Source organism: Peromyscus californicus, unplaced genomic scaffold (assembly GCF_007827085.1).
Source record: "Peromyscus californicus insignis strain IS unplaced genomic scaffold, ASM782708v3 Scaffold_20__1_contigs__length_68692818, whole genome shotgun sequence".
NCBI classification, from domain to species: Eukaryota; Metazoa; Chordata; class Mammalia; order Rodentia; family Cricetidae; genus Peromyscus; species Peromyscus californicus.
Window position 1 is genome coordinate 37,173,895 of NW_026294503.1, and position 19,535 is coordinate 37,193,429.

Genomic DNA, 19,535 nt, shown 5'->3' on the forward strand with positions numbered 1-19,535 from the left:
TTCCAATTCAAGGCAACAGTCCATCAATGAGGGAAATCATGAAAGGAACTCAAGACAGAAACATAGAGGCAGGAGCTGATGCAGAGGCCATGAAGGAGTGCTGCTTACTGGCTTGCCCCTCACAATTTGCTCAGCCTGCTTTCTTATAGTACCCAGGACCACCAGCCTTGGGGTGGCACCACCCACAGTGAGCTGGGCCCTCCTACATCAATCATCAATCAAGAAAATGTACCACAGGCTTGTCCATGGGCTGATCTAGTAGAAGGCAATTTCTCAAACGAGGTTCCTTCTTCCAAAATAACGTTAATTTGTGTCAAGTTGACATAAAAACTAGCTAGCACAGTAGCCACATGGCTACATGGAGTGGCAGTGGGGGGTGGGGGATCATTATACTATTCTGCCTACTGTTGGTATATCTAGCATTCTGTATCATTATAAGAGAGAGAGAAATGGAGAGGAGAGACAGACAGACAAAGAGGAGGAAATTAGTTCTCATCTGTGCAAAGCCTGGCACTCTCTTCTTGCATGGCATCTCCTCTGCAAGGACAGACACCCTGTATCTCTTCTCTGTGAAGCTCCTTGCTCTTAAGCTTTCCTTACCTGTATTCCTCTGCGTAGAGTCCCCAGCTTTTCTGGGGTCGATTTCAGTGGGTCTTAGTATCTCTTAACCCTGACGTATTAAGTCCTGATCAGGTGTCACAGGAGTGGCTTGCTTCATACCTTTACTGTTCCTGTTTCTGTGAGTCTGCTTTCAGCATGTAAGACACATCAAAGGCACACAGGAACAAAAGTTCTGGAGAATAAAAACTCACTTTACTTCCTCATATGTCTATGGCAAGAGGAAGAGAGCTAATCAACTTTGTGAAGATGGAACAGAGTGCAATGCAACAGCAGAGATAAAGGGAAGGTGTGCACCACATGCTAGACCCTTGGGACTCGATCTTGTCAGTTTCCATTAGCCACACCTGTCAACAAGCACCAGTGTAGCAATGTGTGTATGCATTACCAAGCATATTAGTATTTGTGCATGTATGCCTGTGGTGTGTATGCAGCTTAAAGACAGAGATATGTTCCAACAATGCACTATTAGGCAATTTCGTCATTGTGTATACATCCTAAAGCGTCCTTAGAGGAACTAAGATGGCTATGGCATCACTAAACAAAATAGTCTTAGGGGACTTTATTATACACGTCACCCTTCATTGGTTGGAGTATCCTTATGTAGAGAGGGCACCAGTCAAAGTAAGTTTGTCAGACTTTCTGCACAGAAGAGAACTAGAGCCAGGGGAAAATCAAAGGAAACTGAAGTCTGGAGAGAACTGGATGTCTCCAAACACGCAAGAAGTGATTCGGGTCTAGGGTTCAGAAAGACAGCTGTAGCCTTGCATTCTGGGAAGAGTACAGGGAACAGAAGAGAGACCCAGAGGCCTGGAGTAAGACCAGCGGACACTCTGGAGCAGAGGGAGATAAAATGAAGACAGATCCAGCTGAATGTTGAAGCAAGGAGTGCCAGGTGGGTCCGTGGCAAGGGTGGGGGCTATTGAAGAAGCGGTGACAACAGGAGCAGCAGCCAAGGCCTTTCTCATCAGGACCAAGAGTGCTGTTTAGTGTGTACAACCAGAACCAGCCTGGAGAGCTAAGGTCCCAGCATGTCATGAAGCAAGCAGGTACCCCAGACCAGCAGAACAGCAGAGGCTGAGGACAGTGCCTCCATCAGGAGGAAAGAGCAACTTGTTTCAAGTGGATCCCATGCCTCTCATGAGTAGTGGCAGGTCCAGGCATCTCAAGCATCATTTTTTTCATCTTTAGTGTGAGACTGTAACCATGGTCACCTCACAGACTGAAAGTACAACAGAGAAGACAAGCCCAGAGCCTGGTCTACTTAACTGTGCCCTAGGAAGCATTGGTGACAACAGATGTTTGTTCCATTTATAAGGAAGAACTTCTGAATTTATGGCAGAAACATCTTTTTTTAAATCATCCCTTCCCCACAGAAGAAGGTTCTTGACTTTTCCCTAAGGCTTCCTTTTTGAAATCTGGCTACACAGAAAGCAGTGCTGAAGCCCAGGAGTCTGGAGGAAGGCAGATGATCACACCTTCTGTAAACCCCTTTGCTGTCCAGAGGACCTACAGAGCTGTGTGAGGGCTTCAAAGAATCCAGCCCTGTCCCTTTCCTGCATGCCACCATGGCGGGGGTGGAGGGGCAAGGCTGTGAAGTTGGCCTTGGTTCACTACTGACCAGCACCCGCTTATCCCCTACAGTGATCAGAGAAGACTCGATAGTCAACTGTAATCTAATCTAAAAGAAAATAGCTAACCCAACTCTCTCTTTCTACAGCTAAACAACATAGACCAAACCAGACAGATAAGATACATAAACAGAGAGGCATTTAGCTGGCCACATAAGTCCAGTCCAGGAACAATAATGGACATAAAAAGACATAAGGAGAACTGAAGACTGGACATGTGAAATGGGCACATCCCCTCTATCCTCCTGCTAGAAGAGCCACTTTGGCATCTGCTTTCAGAGTGTTGAGTGTTCAAGGCCAGCTTCCCATGTCCTCAATGTGCCTTCAAGGGAGTGGCTTCCCATCTTCATGTCTGCTTCCTCACGGGCAAGCAGAGATGGTTTGGTAGGCTGTTGGAAGGATTAAATGAGAACAAAGGAGGAAGACCTGACCTGAGGCTTCTGTTCAAACTGCCAGCCAGAGGCAGGGGATGTTGGATGACACTATTCTAATTCTCACACTTCATTGGCTGCCAGCTCTTTGATTTTTACATTATCCCATAGAAACCAGAGGAATGCACAAAGCACACTTGTGTGGTGCATTCAAAATGCTTCCTTGCCTGAAATCAGTTGGCTCTGGGCTTCCTGCCACTCTCTTAAGCTATCAAGCCATTGGAGGGCTGTAAGGATGCCTCAGTGCATGTGCACATTAAGCATCTTGACTGGTCCAGGCATCCTATAGCTAACTTCCAGACATTTCAGGCTTTGAAGGCTCAGAAGTACTGAAGAGGAATTCGATGACACCACAGAATCATCATCACCAGATGATGTGCTAGACATCATCACCAATAGCATCAGGCCACATTCTCCCAGTTGCCCTGATGGTGTTGCTGAAATGGCTGGCACTTGGTCCACAGGGAACCTGATGATTGGAAGAGGAAAGAGTCTCGGATTATGTGGCTGTCAGTGAGAGCCTTGTCCTTATAAAGCTCCTGGTATCAACCCCATGAGCACGTTGATCTCACCAAAGCCTGAAAGAGCTCATGATTTAGCTCTTAAACCTTACCAAAGGAAGATCAGAGGCAACTTGAAGATGAAAGGAGGATTTTGCTTGTGAATTCTGGCAACAGAAAGTTAAAACCTCAAGCAACTGCACAGTCTTACTGCTTGATGGGTCAACCTAGCAGGATCAACATACCAGCCCCTGGCTCCCTTCCAGTGGGTAGCAAAGCCTATGAATGATAAAGGCTTGAGGAACAAGCTCCAGAGGAGGCAGGAGGCAGAGGACAACTCACAACAGAATCTGCCCCACGCCCCAGGGGTTCTTTATCCAGAGGGAGCATGTCAGCCCAAGGTCTGGCTGACAGTTCCTGGGAGCAGCTCACGAGCTATGGTATTGGTACATCAAGACTCCAGCTCCCTTGTTCTTTTTGCAGGCATCTCTGAGAGTGTGCCATGTAGTGAGTCAGGAGTCAAAGGAGCAAGACTCAACTGCCCACGGTGCCCATCTGCTCAACAACAAACTCTACCTGGGCTCTCTTCCTATCTCTACTCACTTTGTTACCCTCTAAGAGTGAATTTCTGAAATCACCTCTCAGATAAACTCATACTTGGGATACCTACCTTAACCCTTAACTCTGAAGAATAACCCATCTCTCCCATGAGTGGGGTGGGGGATATAATCCTTTGCATCCCAATATAAAACCCAATGTGGAGAGAAACGTTGGGCTGCTGAGCAAAGATCCATATTCCCCAATAACTTGACACATCCCTTCCTCACCTCTACTACATGCCTGCTATCAGCAAATACTTGAACCTTTCATACAGTTTCTCTGGCCCTCACCAGCCTAGGCTGCTGGCCAATGAGATTTATGGCAATGCAATAAGGTTTCATCCACCAGGAAGCTTTTAATAAGCCCAAGTGGTAGGAATACACTAAAGAGTTGATTTACAACCTCTTGGCTGCAGCCAGCAAATTATTTTTCCTGTGGAATCAGCTAGGCAGGAAGATATTTCATGGTGATTTCAGCTAGTTAAATTTGGGGTGAATTGTGCCATCTCTGTTGCCTGGCTGTCTAAATGAGCTTGATGCAGTGCATCCTTGGAGAACAGACAGGACACATGGGGACAATCATATCCTAGGCATTCAGCATGGACTGTCTAAAGATGAGCTTGATGGGGTGGATCCTTGAGGAGTGGACAGGAAACAAGGGACAACCACATCCCAGGCACACAGCATTAGGTATTTTCTGTTCTAAGGATCAAGTCCATCAGGACTCAAACTCATAACTTTAGGGCAAGGGGCCCTTCTGAGAGGAAGCCTCCAGGAATAAGAAGTCTGGGCTACTGTTTCTTTATCTGTTGTCCTAGTACCCAGACACTAAAATTAAAAAGAAATTAAGACAAAGAAATATAATCAATATAATGGAGAGCGTTGATTGTCAGAAATTCTAGCTGACATTTTCTGTGAAACAGAACAAACCGAACAGGGATTCCACATGGGGAATTCATTTGTTCCTGCCACAGTGTTTATGGATCTCTAGGGAGACCGAGAGCCCCCCTGTAATTCTGCCACCTTGAAGGAGTCCCCATTGCTGGTAGGAGGGAGAAGTAGGTGGTCTTCTCCAGTGGGGAAGCACCCAGGCCTGTTGGAAAAAGGAAGAACAAAGAACCATGTGTGAGGAGAGAGGCCTAAACTGACTCAGATGTATGAAGACCACAGACAAAAGCAAAGGGGACTTTTATTTTATGCAACATTACAGATAATAAATTAGATCTCTCTTCTTTTTCCTCGGGAGTTATATATGAAGAATTATGTTACTTAGTCTATGAATCACAACAATGACCAACACAGCAAGACAAGGATGCAACAGTGTCACTTACATCTTAGGGACAAACAAATGCTGTCTAATTGGACTTAAGGGCTACTCAATAGGAGAGAATTTATACCTGGTACTATAAACGCAGCCAACTACCCACAGTGGTAAGGCCATGTGCTCTGGAAAACCTACTACTACCACTATCCTAAGCCAGTATAATTTTAATTACATTTAAATATTTATTCTTATACCCACAGATAAATGTAGCTCGCAACCCTCATCAAAAAAATACCTTTTTGCAGCAGACACAGAACATTTTAGAAATGCACAACTAGTCAAAATATAGAGAACAACTGGCCATGGGTTGCCCAACCTCAAGTGATATATCAACAACACAACTCTTTTTTGTTTTTTCGACACAGGGTTTCTCTGTGTAGTTTTGGTGCCTGTCCTGGATCTCACTCTGTAGACCAGGCTGGCCTCAAACTTACAGAGATCCACCAGGCTCTGCCTCCTCCCGAGTGCTGGGATTAGAGGCATGTGCCACCACCACCACCCATCTTAACAACACAACTCTTTACACCAAAGGCTCAGAGAACATTATGGAAGATGGGGAAGGTAAGATTGTAAGAGTCTAAGACCAAGATGTCTGCTGGAAGAGTGTGTTTTCTGTATATGACAGGGAATGTGCACCCAGGAAATCTCAACAATATTATAGATGGGGAAATCTTACAAACCTCACCCCTAAATGAAGAGATATAGGCAATTAATAGTTCTCTAATACCAAGCAGTCGGCCCTAAGTCAGCCTTAAGCACATACATGAGCAACACTACATGGATTCAGTAGGCTGTATTTACAAACATACAGACACACAGACACACACACACACCAATAGTGAAGATAAGAGGTGGTGATTATGATAAGGAGTTTGAGATGGACACAGGAGGAGTGGGGGGGCGATGATGTGAATACAGAACTCTATATGAAATTATCCATAAAACGAAGAAAAAATGGTATTACTTGAGATCTTTTTGGTTGTGGTCTGCATTTCTCAAATGTGGAAAAAGCAGAGACTGGGCAATGTGCTCTTTTGGTTTCTATCCAGGTTATGTTTAGCAGGGGTGAAGTTAGACTAGGCCCATGGCTTAAAATAATAGTTATATGTGGGTAGCTGAGCTATTCCAAGGCTTAGCTGAGTATTTGAGTTTCTCTCAAGTAATAGTAAGACATGGCTGGCTGTCAAGGAAAAAAAATGCAGTTGAGGCTGAATCAATATTCTGCCTTTAGCAAAGATGAGAGCAGATGGAAAAATAGCCTCAGATTGGAAACTGTCCTTAAGTTCTGAAAGCTATCATTCAGTGACACAGAGAAGAAAAGACACACTTCTGTGATGGTGAGAAGACCAGAACGTGATTCTATTCTCGAGAAAAGAAATTTAGTTCTTCACTGAAAACAATTCTAAATTTCAACACCATGTGTCCTATGCTTTGGACAAAGTGTGTCTTCCACAGGGGATGTCTGGCTGAGGACCTGGATGAGCCTGGATAACTCGGAGATAACACAGCTACAAGATCTATGGGTTTAAGAAGCCTGTACCTTCTACATGATGTAAACTACTCCTTAAAACCAACAATACAAGGACCATTTGTGGATGCTGTTTTGGAACCATGAGATATGTTCTTACCTTTAACAATTAGAGGAATCAGGATAATTAGCTTATTTTGTTTTTGTTTTGTTTTGTTTTGTTTGGGGCCTAAGATATACAAAACCACAGTGTTTTCCCAGATCACACTCCTTCCCCAGCTTAGTTTTATTAGCTATGATTTTATTACTCATAGTTTGGTCCATGGGTCTTTTATTTTTCTTTAAAATCATTGGGTGACATCACAGCAGCAGTAACTACTGCACAATGCTGGGCGCATCAACACAGCATCATGAAAAAGGGCAGGACTAACAAGACCCCACCCAACCCTGAGAAGCTCTAGACACTTGCTGCCTCTGATGGAAGTCAGACTCCTCCATGGTAGTCAATTGTAGAGTGCCCTTGCTCAAGTAAATAAGCCCACAGCTGTATTTACACAGGCAACCCTAGTTAAATTCAGTTGGCAATAAGCAAGAGACATGGAAAAAGGAAGACAACTTGGTGGGAAGAAGGCCTTCAGGAGGAGGAGGAAGGGGAAAAAAAGGTAATAGTGGGGAATATGACCCAAGTATATTATATATGTATTTCATATGTGTGTAATGGAATTATGAAAGAACCAATACAAAATCGGTGAGATTTGTTGTTGTTCTTGTTTTGAATCAGACCCCGTGCATTGGTCCAAAGGTTGTTTTCTTCTTATTCCCATTAGAAGTACAACAAGTTTTGCACCACCTGCAGCCATGTACACAAACCCTGCATTTAATGGACCCAAGGATTCACAGCCCACTGCCGTACCAGCTGAAACAGGACTGTCTCTTCAGGAACCTATGCTGTAGACTCCCAAGGGAGCCAGCAGGGATCTGCAGTATGAATGGGACCTGAAAACAAGGATGTTAGCTGAATAAGGACTCACGGGTGGACCAGCAACCCCGATGCCTGGGTCACCACGGCTGCCAGGAGAGCCAGGGATCCCAGGTGTTCCTCGGTCACCCTAAGGAGATAGAAAAGCACAATAAATAGGTCAGCATTGGCAAGATCAGGAACAATGTACAGGAATAATTATGCTTCTCACAGAATCCTGACTGTTGATCCATCAGCTCCTCTCCCACCTATCCTTCATTCATCCTCCATTCCATGATGTACTAGGAGCCCATCCTTCCTCTTGGTCAAGTACCACATGAACCAGAGCCCTATGATTGTGATAACATAACTCTCAAAGTTACCCCAATTTGAACATGATGCTAACTGTGACTAGAACACTAAGTCTACTCCCCATGTTTGGAGCACCTAGCTATGGTGTTTCCCCCATGCCCATCATAGCTCCATCCCAACCACATATGCACCCACTTTTCAACTCAGATCCCACATCATCAGTAAATAAATACATCGATGTTTCAGCATTTTCCCAATACCTACACTTCATGAGTAGCTCTTCTTGGTGTGACAGAAGAGCCTCAAAGATAACTAAAATAAGACCATAACTTCAAGCAGTGCGCTTAAAAGTATAGATTTGTGGCCAGGCAGTGGTGGCGCACACCTTTAATCCCAGCACTTGGGAGACAGAGACAGGTGGATCTCTGTGAGTTCAAGGCCAGCCTGGGCTACAGAGTGAGTTCCAGGGAAGGTGCAAAGCTACACAGAGAAACCCTGACTCAAACCCCCCCCCAAAAAAAGTATAGATTTGGCACGATGAACTGCTAACTTAAGACCATGACAAGAGGACTGGAGAGATGGCTCAGCCGTTAAAGGCTAGGCTCACAACCAAAAAAAAAAAAAAAAAGACCATGACAAGTGCCTCGAGCACGTTTCTTCACCATCCAGGTGGCACACAGGAGCAGCTGAGCCAGAGTGGTAGTATGCTGGTTCAATGAGTTCAGTACAAAGGGAACATGTTGTGATCCTGCCACTCAGTCCACACAAGCCACCTGCTGCATTTGCTGCTGCTCTCACCATGTGACATTCTGGACTTGACGGGAAAAATAAGAGAGGAGAGGGATAAAAAGACTTGGCCATTTCCCATAGAAGGAAGCTGAGGTCCCAGATTCTGGTGTTTTAATTCCCTCAATGGCAGACAAAGAAGTGTCTCTGACTAAGGCTGACTCTGAGGGGGGCAGCAAGCCTGACTGGTGCTGACATAGGCATTTCCAGTCTTGGATCACCACATTTTGTACAAATACTCAGATTTTTGAATGCCTGGTGGCTAATGAGTTTGTTTGCTGTGCCTCCCCAACCCTACAGGCAACATTAGGAGATGCAACTTGTCTAGGACTCTTTCTCACAACCCAGATTCAAAATACACATTACCAGAGGCTCCGCTGACTTCCCATGGGAGGCCTTACCTTCTTGTAGGAGGGAATGGGGAGTAGAATGGGAGGGGAGTTTAGAGGGGCAGGAGGAGGGAAGATGGGGATCTGTGATTGGTATGTAAAATGAATAAAAAAAACTTAATAAAAAAATATACATTACCACATTACATAAAAGATTGTTCACCTATCCCTCCAGTCTGAAAATGCAATGTCAGGTGTCCTTGCTCAGACCACTTAATATCCCTGGGATGAGTCAACCAGCCCAGAGGCTAGTCACAAAGAGCCAAAGAGATTACTTTCAGAAAGCTGACTCTAGGAAACATTGATTTATTAACATCTATGTTTTTAAGCATTTAAAATATATTGTTAATCAACAGGCTATAGTTTTTCTCATAATGGCTACTAGAAACCCTTACATTTAGGTTTAAGAAAGCAACTCTGGTCCTTGTGCAGGTAACCATCACTGCCAAGAGTTCATGTGTACAACAGTCATGTCATATCCAAACAATATTTCACAGAACTCTTTCTCATGTGCCAAGCCCTGCAGTCTTTCCTCCTGCTCCTCTGTGTTTCCTGAGCCTCATGAGTGAGAGGTAGAGATGCATCTTCCAGAGCTGATACTCACATTCATCTATTCCCAGCATGCTGAGTCTCTGCACTAACTGCCCACGGCATAAAAAAAGCTTCTCTGACCACAGCTGACAGGTTGCCCATTCCTTGTGGATAGCCCCACTTGCATACAGGAAGCCATAGTTACACTCATTGCGTTTTTGTTTTTTTTTTCAAAAAAGGAGGACATGAAGTTGGGCGTGAGATGTACTAGAGCGCCCAGGGAAATCTGGAGAGGGTAAATGGAAGGATAGCTATGATAGAGATAAATTGGGTACATGTATAAAATTTTCAAAGAATAAGTAAAAGACATTATTCAAAAATAAAGAAGAAAAGTCATGCTTCTAAGATAATTTGTTTTTCCTGCTCCTATGATGATTACAGTTGGATTTTCATTCAGCTAACACTCATTGTGTGTCCCATGTAAGCCAAGATCTAGGCTCCAATCCCCACCTGCAATTCAGTCACGATGCCTGTTTACTGTAAGTACTCAGTGCTGAGTCCTGAAGTGGAGTATCAATCATGAAGCTGAAAGGAAGGAAGCTTAAAAAGTCCTTACACAAAAATGTAAAAACCCAAACCCAAATCCCTCACTAAGCCCCCTTAATAACCTGCTATTTCTCTTCCTTGTCCTTCCAAGCCCAACGTGACTCTGCCGCCCATTGTTAACAATCCCTGAGAAACAGATCAGCCATTGCCCCACCCTTCACTATTCTACTAGATCTTTCCTAATTTCTCTTCAAATTCCTACTTAGTACAATTTCATTTCTCTGGGGTGCTATAATATGGCTAGGCCTGGGAATCGTAACATGCTTTGGATCTAGAAACTCTAAGAAGTATAAGGAAGGTGGGTCAAGAAGATAAATACAGAAACAAGTGTGAACCTGACCCATAACTCATCTGCCAGCAGCTCTTTACAAGAGTGAAGAGGGCCAGGCAGGAATATCTCGGGCATAGTTGGATGACTCTTGGTCTGGCCCCAGCATACTGTCATGCTCCTACCTTGGGAAGGCCTCATGGAGTCTCTACACCTTAAGACCTTCGTCAATAAAATATTAAGATTCTACCAAGTTCCTCTGCATCTTGTGTATAATCACTTAGATGGAAAGTGACTATGAAGTTGAGAGACATACCAAGTAGTGCAGTTATACCATTACCATTTTATTGAGGGTTAGCAGAGAGAAAAATTAGATGGACACATAAAAGTCAAATAAGCCCATCCATTCTGTACCCGGGTTTTGCTTTGACGTGACTGACACAGACTTCCCTGCTGTTGCTAACCTCCTGTTTCCTTCCCAAGGCCACATGTACATTAGTAACCCCAACCCTCGAATGACAAGTTACACTAGGAATCTATATTCTTCTGCGCTGTTGTTTATACCCCCTTTGTTGTGGTTTGGATGAGAAATGCCCTCTACTGACTGGCTCATGGATTTGAACATTTGGTCCCCAGTGGGTGGCACTGTTTGGGAAGGTTATAGAAACTTTAGGAAGTACTTCACTAGGGTGGGGGTGGGGCTGAGGTTTTATAGATGGTCCCCACTTCCTGTTTTCACTCCCTCCCCACTCCTCTCCCCCACCTCTGCTTCCAGCTTCTTTCACACAGATAAAATCTAATCTCTCTGCTTCCAGCTGGGTTTACCCCCAACCTCTGCTTCCTTGAGCTTATTGTGATGCTTCCTGTGTCTGGACAAAGCACGATCACTCTGCTTCCTGTCAGGCTGACCTCACATTCCGGATGTCATGCCTTCTCGATAATGGACTCAACCCACTCTGGAACTGCAAGTCAAAATAAAGTCTATCTTCTGTGGCTTGCTTTTTGTCATACTATTCTGTCACAATCAACAGCAAAGTAACAGATACACCCCTGCCTCGTGCACATACCATTGCCTCTGAGAGCATGCTTAAACTTCCATGCCCCAGCCTCCCCACCACTGACCCAGCCACTGCCTGGGTCCAGTCATTCCTTCCACAGAGCTGTCTCAGCCTGCACTGTCTGTCTGTCTGTCTGTCAGATTTCAATAATTTGCACATACCTTCATTAATCTTCACATTAACCTCCTACTTTCCATGTGTCCATCTCACCTCTGACTTTTCTGTAAACTGCATGAAAATGACTTCCTATTCATTTGCCTATTCAACAAAATTTACCACCACGTATCTCAAATGAGTCAGACTCAATGTAGAGTAGATATCTACATATCTCTGCACCAAGTGTCCGGTTTAAAGTCTGATACTGGCTTTAATGCCCTCTGCCTGGATGCCAGAACAAGCAATGCACAGCTGCATTGTGTCAGCCACTGAATTCTGCCTCCTCCAAAATAAACTCCTGTCCTATACCCCAGAAGAAAGAGCATGCTAGCAAGGCCTCTCTGACCCAACTTAGCAGCAGTGAGTCTATGATTGATTTTTTTGCACAGTGGCCAGGTCTGGCCCCATCTGTGTCTATAGCCTATTGTGATGCTAAAAATTCCCTCAAGAAACCATTTCCTAGCTTAATGAACAGATACTTTTAGAAAATGGCCCCCAAAGGACAGAAAAATAAACCTAGCCCTCTATCATCAAGCACAAGAGGACTAGTGGGTAGGAAGGGACAGAGCCCAAGAGTGAGCATCTGGGAGCCACACTCCAGGAGGAATGTGTGAAGAAGTTTGGGGTTCTGCAAAGAGATGGAAGTTACAGAACAGTGGCTATGTGCCATAAGATCATTTCTCTCTCAAGGAGCCCTTAGTGTCAAACATTCGTTACTCTTTCAAACAGAAAAGTTAAGAGCCTCGGAAAGCTAAACCCATTTGCTTTCCAATCATCTATCCTGTAGATAGTTGATCTGGAATTCAAAATAAGTTCTCTGTGAAGCCCAAACATGTTCACTTTGCAGGAAACAAATGTCACTCACCGAGTTGCGTGGAACTTAGCACCAACCAGGAGGCATTGAGCATGTGCGGAAGGAAACTTCTAGATTGCTTCCTCCCATAATCCAGTGAGGCATGTCCTCTCAACACCTGAGACAAGGCTGAAGACTGCTCTCCATTATTTCTCCTTCCCTTCTCTTTTGCATCGCTTCCTTTACAGCCCCCCTGGGCAATCCATTCTCCAAATAAAGATGTCCTTGAATTTCGACTTACTTTCTAAATCCCTCAACAGTGGGAACTTCTAAACCCCAAACACAGTAACTTACACATCTCTACATCATCCACAGTGTGATGAGTGAATATTTAAGGGGAAAGGTGGGTCCAGGGACAGCATGACTTACCCTGAGCCTCCATGATATTGAAACTGCTCAGCTACACTGGGTCAGAAGTCCGAGTCCACCTTCTACATTTATTGATGTTTTCACTGGTTCCCACATGACTTTTTCCAAAAGTGTGTGTATAGATCAGATATAGGCTACCTAGGGGAACAACTTCCTGTTGCAACAGGAAAGCTGAAACCACAGGATAACAATGTTTCAAGCCCTATACTAGGGAGTTATTTCTTATAGATATGGGAACATGCCCCCCACACACACACTTTTCTTGGAAGAAAGAAAAAAATATATTTTATGGCTCTATTGTTAAGATCCTAAGATACAACTGTGGGATAAAAGGAATTTAAAGTGTCTCCTACTGTTAGATAAAGGTTATATTTGATTATGGTGGAAAATGAGACAAGTCAAGCCATTGACTTCTCTGCCACTTCTGACACCCTTCTTTTGCTTCTAAAAGGTTACCACTGTCCTCTGGGTCCTGAACGTCCTTCTCAAGAGAAAAGGGTCAGAATGATTGGGCACTGAAGGAGAATCTGGACAGGACTCACCAATGACAGACAGACTCCCTTATACAATCCTGATACTACCCCTGCCCCAGAAAATATGCAGCTGACATGCATTTACTCCTACCATATAGATAATTCTCCCACTTAGGGAAATGTTTGATCATAGGTAATGCAATCAAATTAACATACTGCAAACAAATTAGTATACTACAATCTCGCTTAATGAAGGTTTAGGATAGTTAGAGAGATAGCCTGCTTGAATAGGGAGAAAATTATGAAGCTGAGACCTATGCTTTGCTCCTGTCAACATCTATAGAATCTCAAACTTCCTTATGCTAGATATTAGTTTGGTGAGCTTTTCACATACAATTTTAAATTCAATTCACTCTGTTGTAATCAGATGTTTCTCTCCCATATACCTGTTCCCAAATACCTGGCAGCCGCTTCCCAAATAATTGACTGGGAGGCTTAATATTACTTATAAATGCTTGGCCACTAGCTCAGGCTTGTTACTAACTAGCTCTTACACTTAAATTAACCCATAATTCTTATCTATGTTTAGCTATGTGGCTTGGTACCTTTTCTCAGTACAACATTCTCATCTTGCTTCTCTGTGCTTACTGGTGACTCTCTGAATCTGTCCTTTTCTTTTCCATCATCCTTGGTTTGATAGCCCCGCCTATACTTCCTGCCTGGCTACTGGCCAATCAGTGTTTTAAATCAGTTAGAGAGACAAATCTTTACAGTGTACAACAGGATTATTCCACAGCACTCTGTAGCTGTATAACTGAGATCCCAAAAGTACAGCTGTAAAATCAAAGGAACAAACAGGGCAATGGTCTCCTGTTAGGTGGGTGGACTCAAGGGCTGGGAACCAAACTTCCGGTCAGAGCAGCATATACGGAAGCTTAAAACGACATCTGGGATGGGAAGCAGTGCACTTCACACAGTGCTGGCTGGCTCAGGGTGACTTGGAGGACAACAAAAACCATAGTGTAGAAGATATATAGGAATAGGTTCTCCATGTTTTTTAGGATGTTTTTGTTCATTGAGAGACACCTTTATTCTGTAGCCCAGGCTGGCCTAGACCCAACCTAGTGACCCAGTCTAGCCACAGACTCTAGATTCTCCTAATCCTATCTCTACCTCTTAAATTCTGGGATTACAGGCATGTACCACCACTCCTGGCAAGAAGGATTTTTTAAAGAAATGGTTTTTATAAATAGGCACAAGTGCTAAGAAGTGATTTTATAATAACATCTTTATGTAATTTAAATATGCATATCCCATTAAAGCCAAATATCCAAGCATCCCATTCTGACATCAATGAGTGACTCCGGCCCACATCTTCTCAAGTCCATGTATCCGAGTTGATGTCATGATTCTCCCTGTGTGTGGGTATGGCTATAGTTAAATTTGCTTCATGCCCTGCCTCAGTGTCCCTCCACGCTCAACCTTGCCAAGGCCTACTGTAGATGTATCCAACCTTCTTATTAAATAAGAAACACAGAACCAATGCAAAGAAGAAAGCCAAGAGGTCACAGCTAAGAGCTAAAACCTTACCCTTCCTCCTGCGGTGGTCCTACCTCTCCGAACCAGAGCTACCCCTGTGTTAAAGTCTTTATATAGAGTTCCTGTCCTGCCTTCTCATAGGTTGTAAACCCAACCACATGACCGCCTCCTCACGGCCTGTCTGTATAGGCCTCCAGGTTTTCCATGATTGGTATTAAGATTAAAGGCATTTGTATCCAATAATGGCTGTATCCCTGAACACACAGAGACTTACCCAGCTCTGCCTACCAAGTGCTGGAATTACAAGCATACGCTACCACTGCCCTGCTTTCCTATGGCTTGCTAATAGCTCTGACCCCCGGGCAACTTTATTTATTAACATACAAATAACATTTTAATACAAATAAAATATCACCATAGCCTACAGCAGCATTTCTTCCCACACCAGCTGCCACATGCAATTTCAAATGAGGACAAGTACACCTCACTCTCCAAGTAGCCACTCACAACCAAACCAGGTTAAGAACCTCCCTGAACATGCTCAGAGCTCACACCCCCCCCACTCCAACACCTGCCTGCCTTTGCAATTTATACCTCCATATGTCCCCTGAGCCATGAGCCAATAGAGGCCCAGGAATGTACCAGGATCACTATTATGTCCATTCTATAGATGTGCCATGATGGAAATAATGAGGCTGGTCATCCAGGCAAGCTTGAATAAATGAATGAGGGATTCAGTGTTGAGAGACCTTGGGGCAATTCCCTGCTTGTTCAGGGGGATACTGCCTTTCAGGCCCATGGTTGTTGATAAATTGAGGTAGAATAGGGCTGGTATTCATCCATTTCCTTCTTCCTCTTTGGTGCCCAACTAGGTGACATTCTTTGGCCTTCCTTGTCATGAATGTCACTAGAATTTAGTGGGTGGACATAACCAGTTTCCAGCACTGGCTCATAAAATTCTGCCTGCAGGTCCTTCCCTCTTTCCCTCTACCCACCAGGTATGCCAAGGCTTGGGGAAAGAGAGCAGTGTTGGGACAGTGCTGGACTGTTTAGACTAGGACCACCCTCAATACCACACACACACACACACACACACACACACAAACACACACCAGACTCCTAGACTCCCATTAGAATTATGTTAAAGTTTGGAGATCATCCACTACCAAAATCTTACCAGTAACAAGAGAAGACTTAGCACACAGCCTGGCTAGGTGAAAGGCAACAGCTCTCCAAAGCTCATTTAATTAGCATTTATGAGGCACTGCTGTGGCCATTACCTCACGATCTCAAGAGTCTCAGATGAGAAATGTGGGCGTGGCTGAGGTGACCAGAGATGCATATAATAAAAATGTCCATGTTCTCTAAAGGTCCATCTCCAATTTGCTTGGACAAGCACTTACCTTGGTTCCTAAGGGACCAGGTAAACCAGGCGGTCCACGAAGTCCCTGTTGAAATGAACAACAGGGGACCATGAGCGCTGATCACCCAATCCCTCACCACATACCTGGCTGCCTGCCCTCTGCTGGAGCAGGAGGGCAGCTACCGAGGGGACTCTCACTGCAATGTGACTATACTCCCGTCATAGGTCCTGGGTGTTACTTCTGACTCTTCCATTCCCTGCCCCTATCTGGACAAAAACAAGCCTCTCTATCCCTTAGTGTTATTTTTCCTCTTCAGATCTTCATGCTAAGGGATCCCAAAGGAAGCAGCAAGATCAAGCTTCAAAGCCATGCTCACCTGACCCCATGACCCCAAAGCTTAGTCTCTTTCTTCTTATCACACTTACAGAGACCTGGGGCAGCCTATGGGAGGGGTTTCTATTTCCAGCCAATGAGCTCGGCCTATTATGGCACTCATGAATACACTTGACATCCAGATCTATTTTTGGCCAGAGGAGCCCAGTGTGGACCAAGAAATCCTTTTGTGTATGTGTGTGCGCGCGCGCGCGCGCGCGTCATGACCACTGGGTAATTTGAAACTCATGTGCATGACTGGCTCCCCTGGATCCTGAGCGTGCAGCCAGAGCTCCTTGTGCTCAGGGCTGGCTGTGAGCAATTGCCCATCTGTGGTTTCACTTCCAAGGATCCAGTTTCCTGCGGTCAACCACAGGCAGAAAGTATTAAGTCAAATATTTCAGCAATAATTCACAAGTTAGTGAAAACCGTCATGGAAGTACAGTGTTTACATTTTCTACTTTATTGTTATTATGAAGCAAGCTGGTTGGCAGGACTGTGTCCCTGGGTTAAGGGACACCCCAAGCCTTATAGCACCCCTTCCCACTCAGCTCCAGCTCACCAACTATGGCTCACTTTCTAAAATGAGTCTTTGCTTTTGCTCTTGTTTTATTTTCCATTGCTAGCCTGGCTTCCCAAAGTTCAAAGCACGTCAGCCTGCCACTTACTGGCTCCCCGTCCTTCCCTTTTCCAGGTGGCCCAGGGAGGCCAGGAGCACCAGGATCGCCCCGTGGACCAGCTGGCCCAGGGCTGCCTTCCTCCCCTGCTGTTCCCTGGAGAGAAAAGAGGACACTGATGAGCATCTGTAGTGTGCAGAACTCAGCTTTCCAAATGGCAATTGAGCCCGAGCCTTTGTGGAGGCTTCTGGAGCTGCCTGGACAACTTTAAAATACTTGTCCCAGCCGGGCGGTGGTGGCGCATGCCTTTAATCCCAGCACTCGGGAGGCAGACGCAGGTGGATCTCTGTGAGTTCGAGGCCAGCCTGGGCTACAGAGCGAGACCCAGGACAAGCACCAAAACTACATAGAGAAACCCTCTCCAAAAAATAAGTAAATAAATAAATATTTTTTAAAAACAAAATAAAATACTTGTTCCTCTGTGGCATCAGAAGACAGACTGCTCAGTGACTATCAAAACTTCAATTCTGTCCCCCAACACAGGTGTGCTGAAGTCCTTTACTGGGCAGAGCCTCCACCAAGGTTCACCCTGCCTGTCCCTATCCCTTCTCTGATGGAGAAGTGCAGGAAAACCTGCCAAGGCTTCAAGCCGGTGATGGAGAGGGTCTCTTCAAGCCTAGAGAGCAGCTTTCTCAGCCCGCCCCAGGCCAGTCACAGGACATGCTAAAGAGCAGACTGTGATTTCAGGAATTTTGCCCTTTTGCAGAAGTCTGGACCCTTGGAGCCCTGGGCCTGGCTCAACCTTCATGACGTTTCTGATCAGTCAAGAGGTATTTGGCTCCCCCTAGAGGACAAATGGGCCAACAGCACACATGAAATTTGGATTTATCCATCTTTAAGTTAGGTGCTCTTTTGTTTCTGCAACTTAACTTGGCATTATTTTTTTTAAAGCACCAGCAGTGTATTGTAGCATACATTTATAATTCCAGCACTTGTAATTAGGAGCAGGGGAATTATTGCAAGTTGTATGCCAGCCTGGTTGACAAAGAAAGCTCCAGGCATCCAGGACTACATAGTGAGACCCTGTTTCCAAAACCCAACACACACACACACACACACACACACACACACACACACACACCAAAAAACATTGTACCTGCACCACCCAGGGTTTATTATTAAACTTGTAGTCGTGAGACCACAAGCCAAAGATATTTTCTATAGTTTGTTTTTTCCTCTAGAATAAATCATTTCCCCCCCCCCCCGGAATTTGTATTTTAAAATCAAGTCTTTTGCTAAAATTAAAAATACACTCACTCTTGTTAAATTTTTACTGAAAAAAAAACATAAAAGATAAAAATGATCACTTCTTTAAAAGTTTCCAGGAGAAGCATCTAGAAGGAATCTATTTGATGAATTTGGAGTAGCTCTCACCTCTAATCATAGTACTTGGGAGTTTGAGGCAAGGGAATTACCATGGATAAGAGGTTGGCCTGAACTATAGAGTGAGTTCAAGGCTAGCACGAGGCACCGAGTGAGACCCTATCTAAAATACAATCCATGTTTGAGCAACTGGGTAGACCTCTGCAGATGATACATCTGAAGAAAGGATACCTGACTTGTAAAGGGAACAAGACACATCACTATGTCCTTGTCACACGTTTTCTCCCAAGGCCATGCCCCTGTCCCCAGTCCTTGGAGTGATGTTCACAAGCCTGGACCCAACGTCTGCTAGCGACATCTTCACTTTACAACTGAGCAAGCTCGGGTGCCATGAGAATGCCATTTGCTAGGGTGACTGTTTCCCAGCCTTGGTCCTGCTGACACCCAGGACAGCTGAACTGTGTATGTTGTGAGGTTTGGCTCATGTGTTTTGTGATAGTTCAGGCAGAATCCTGTTCTGTATATGCTATGCCAGTTGCACCCCACCTCCCCCTTGTGGGAGGACAACCAAATGTCAGGAGGAGGTGAGACTGTCCCTATGATGATCACTGTTGTCACCCTAGTCCAGAATCACACAACTAGGACATGGAACCAGCCTTTAATGAGTCTGGACCTCTCCATCTCCCTTGGGCACCGATGAGCACTGTGGGTTTCCCAAGCTCTGACTCAGCCTCGCTAAACACATAAAAATGTGCAGCAGGGCTGCAGAGGGTGCCTCGCTCCTCCCCAGACTGTAGGCAATTTCTGATGGTAGGAATCAGGATGTTGTTTCCTTCTTCTAATAAACAAAACACTTTCCCAGGCTTGGGAAAGGTTCCCTGACAATCATGGTGCTCGGCGAAAGATGGGATGCTGAGTCCAAAGAGGGAT

The 19,535-nt window shown here is 44.8% G+C and overlaps 1 protein-coding gene across 3 annotated transcripts in view; it reads right to left on the reverse strand.

Annotated features, from left to right (window-relative positions):
• The window catches only part of Col22a1 (collagen type XXII alpha 1 chain), a 255,332-nt gene that overhangs the window by 84,794 nt on the left and 151,003 nt on the right, over positions 1–19,535 (reverse strand). For all 3 annotated transcript variants that reach the window (XR_008220523.1, XM_052747950.1, XM_052747949.1), the window contains exons 38-40: positions 17,274–17,378; positions 16,273–16,317; positions 7,603–7,680 (exon numbers count right to left, since the gene is read on the reverse strand). Coding sequence is in view for 2 of the 3 variants with exons in the window: in XM_052747950.1 (XP_052603910.1) it covers positions 7,603–7,680; positions 16,273–16,317; positions 17,274–17,378 (228 nt within the window). In the remaining variant the exon portion in view is untranslated. The remainder of the gene's footprint in view (positions 1–7,602; positions 7,681–16,272; positions 16,318–17,273; positions 17,379–19,535) is intronic.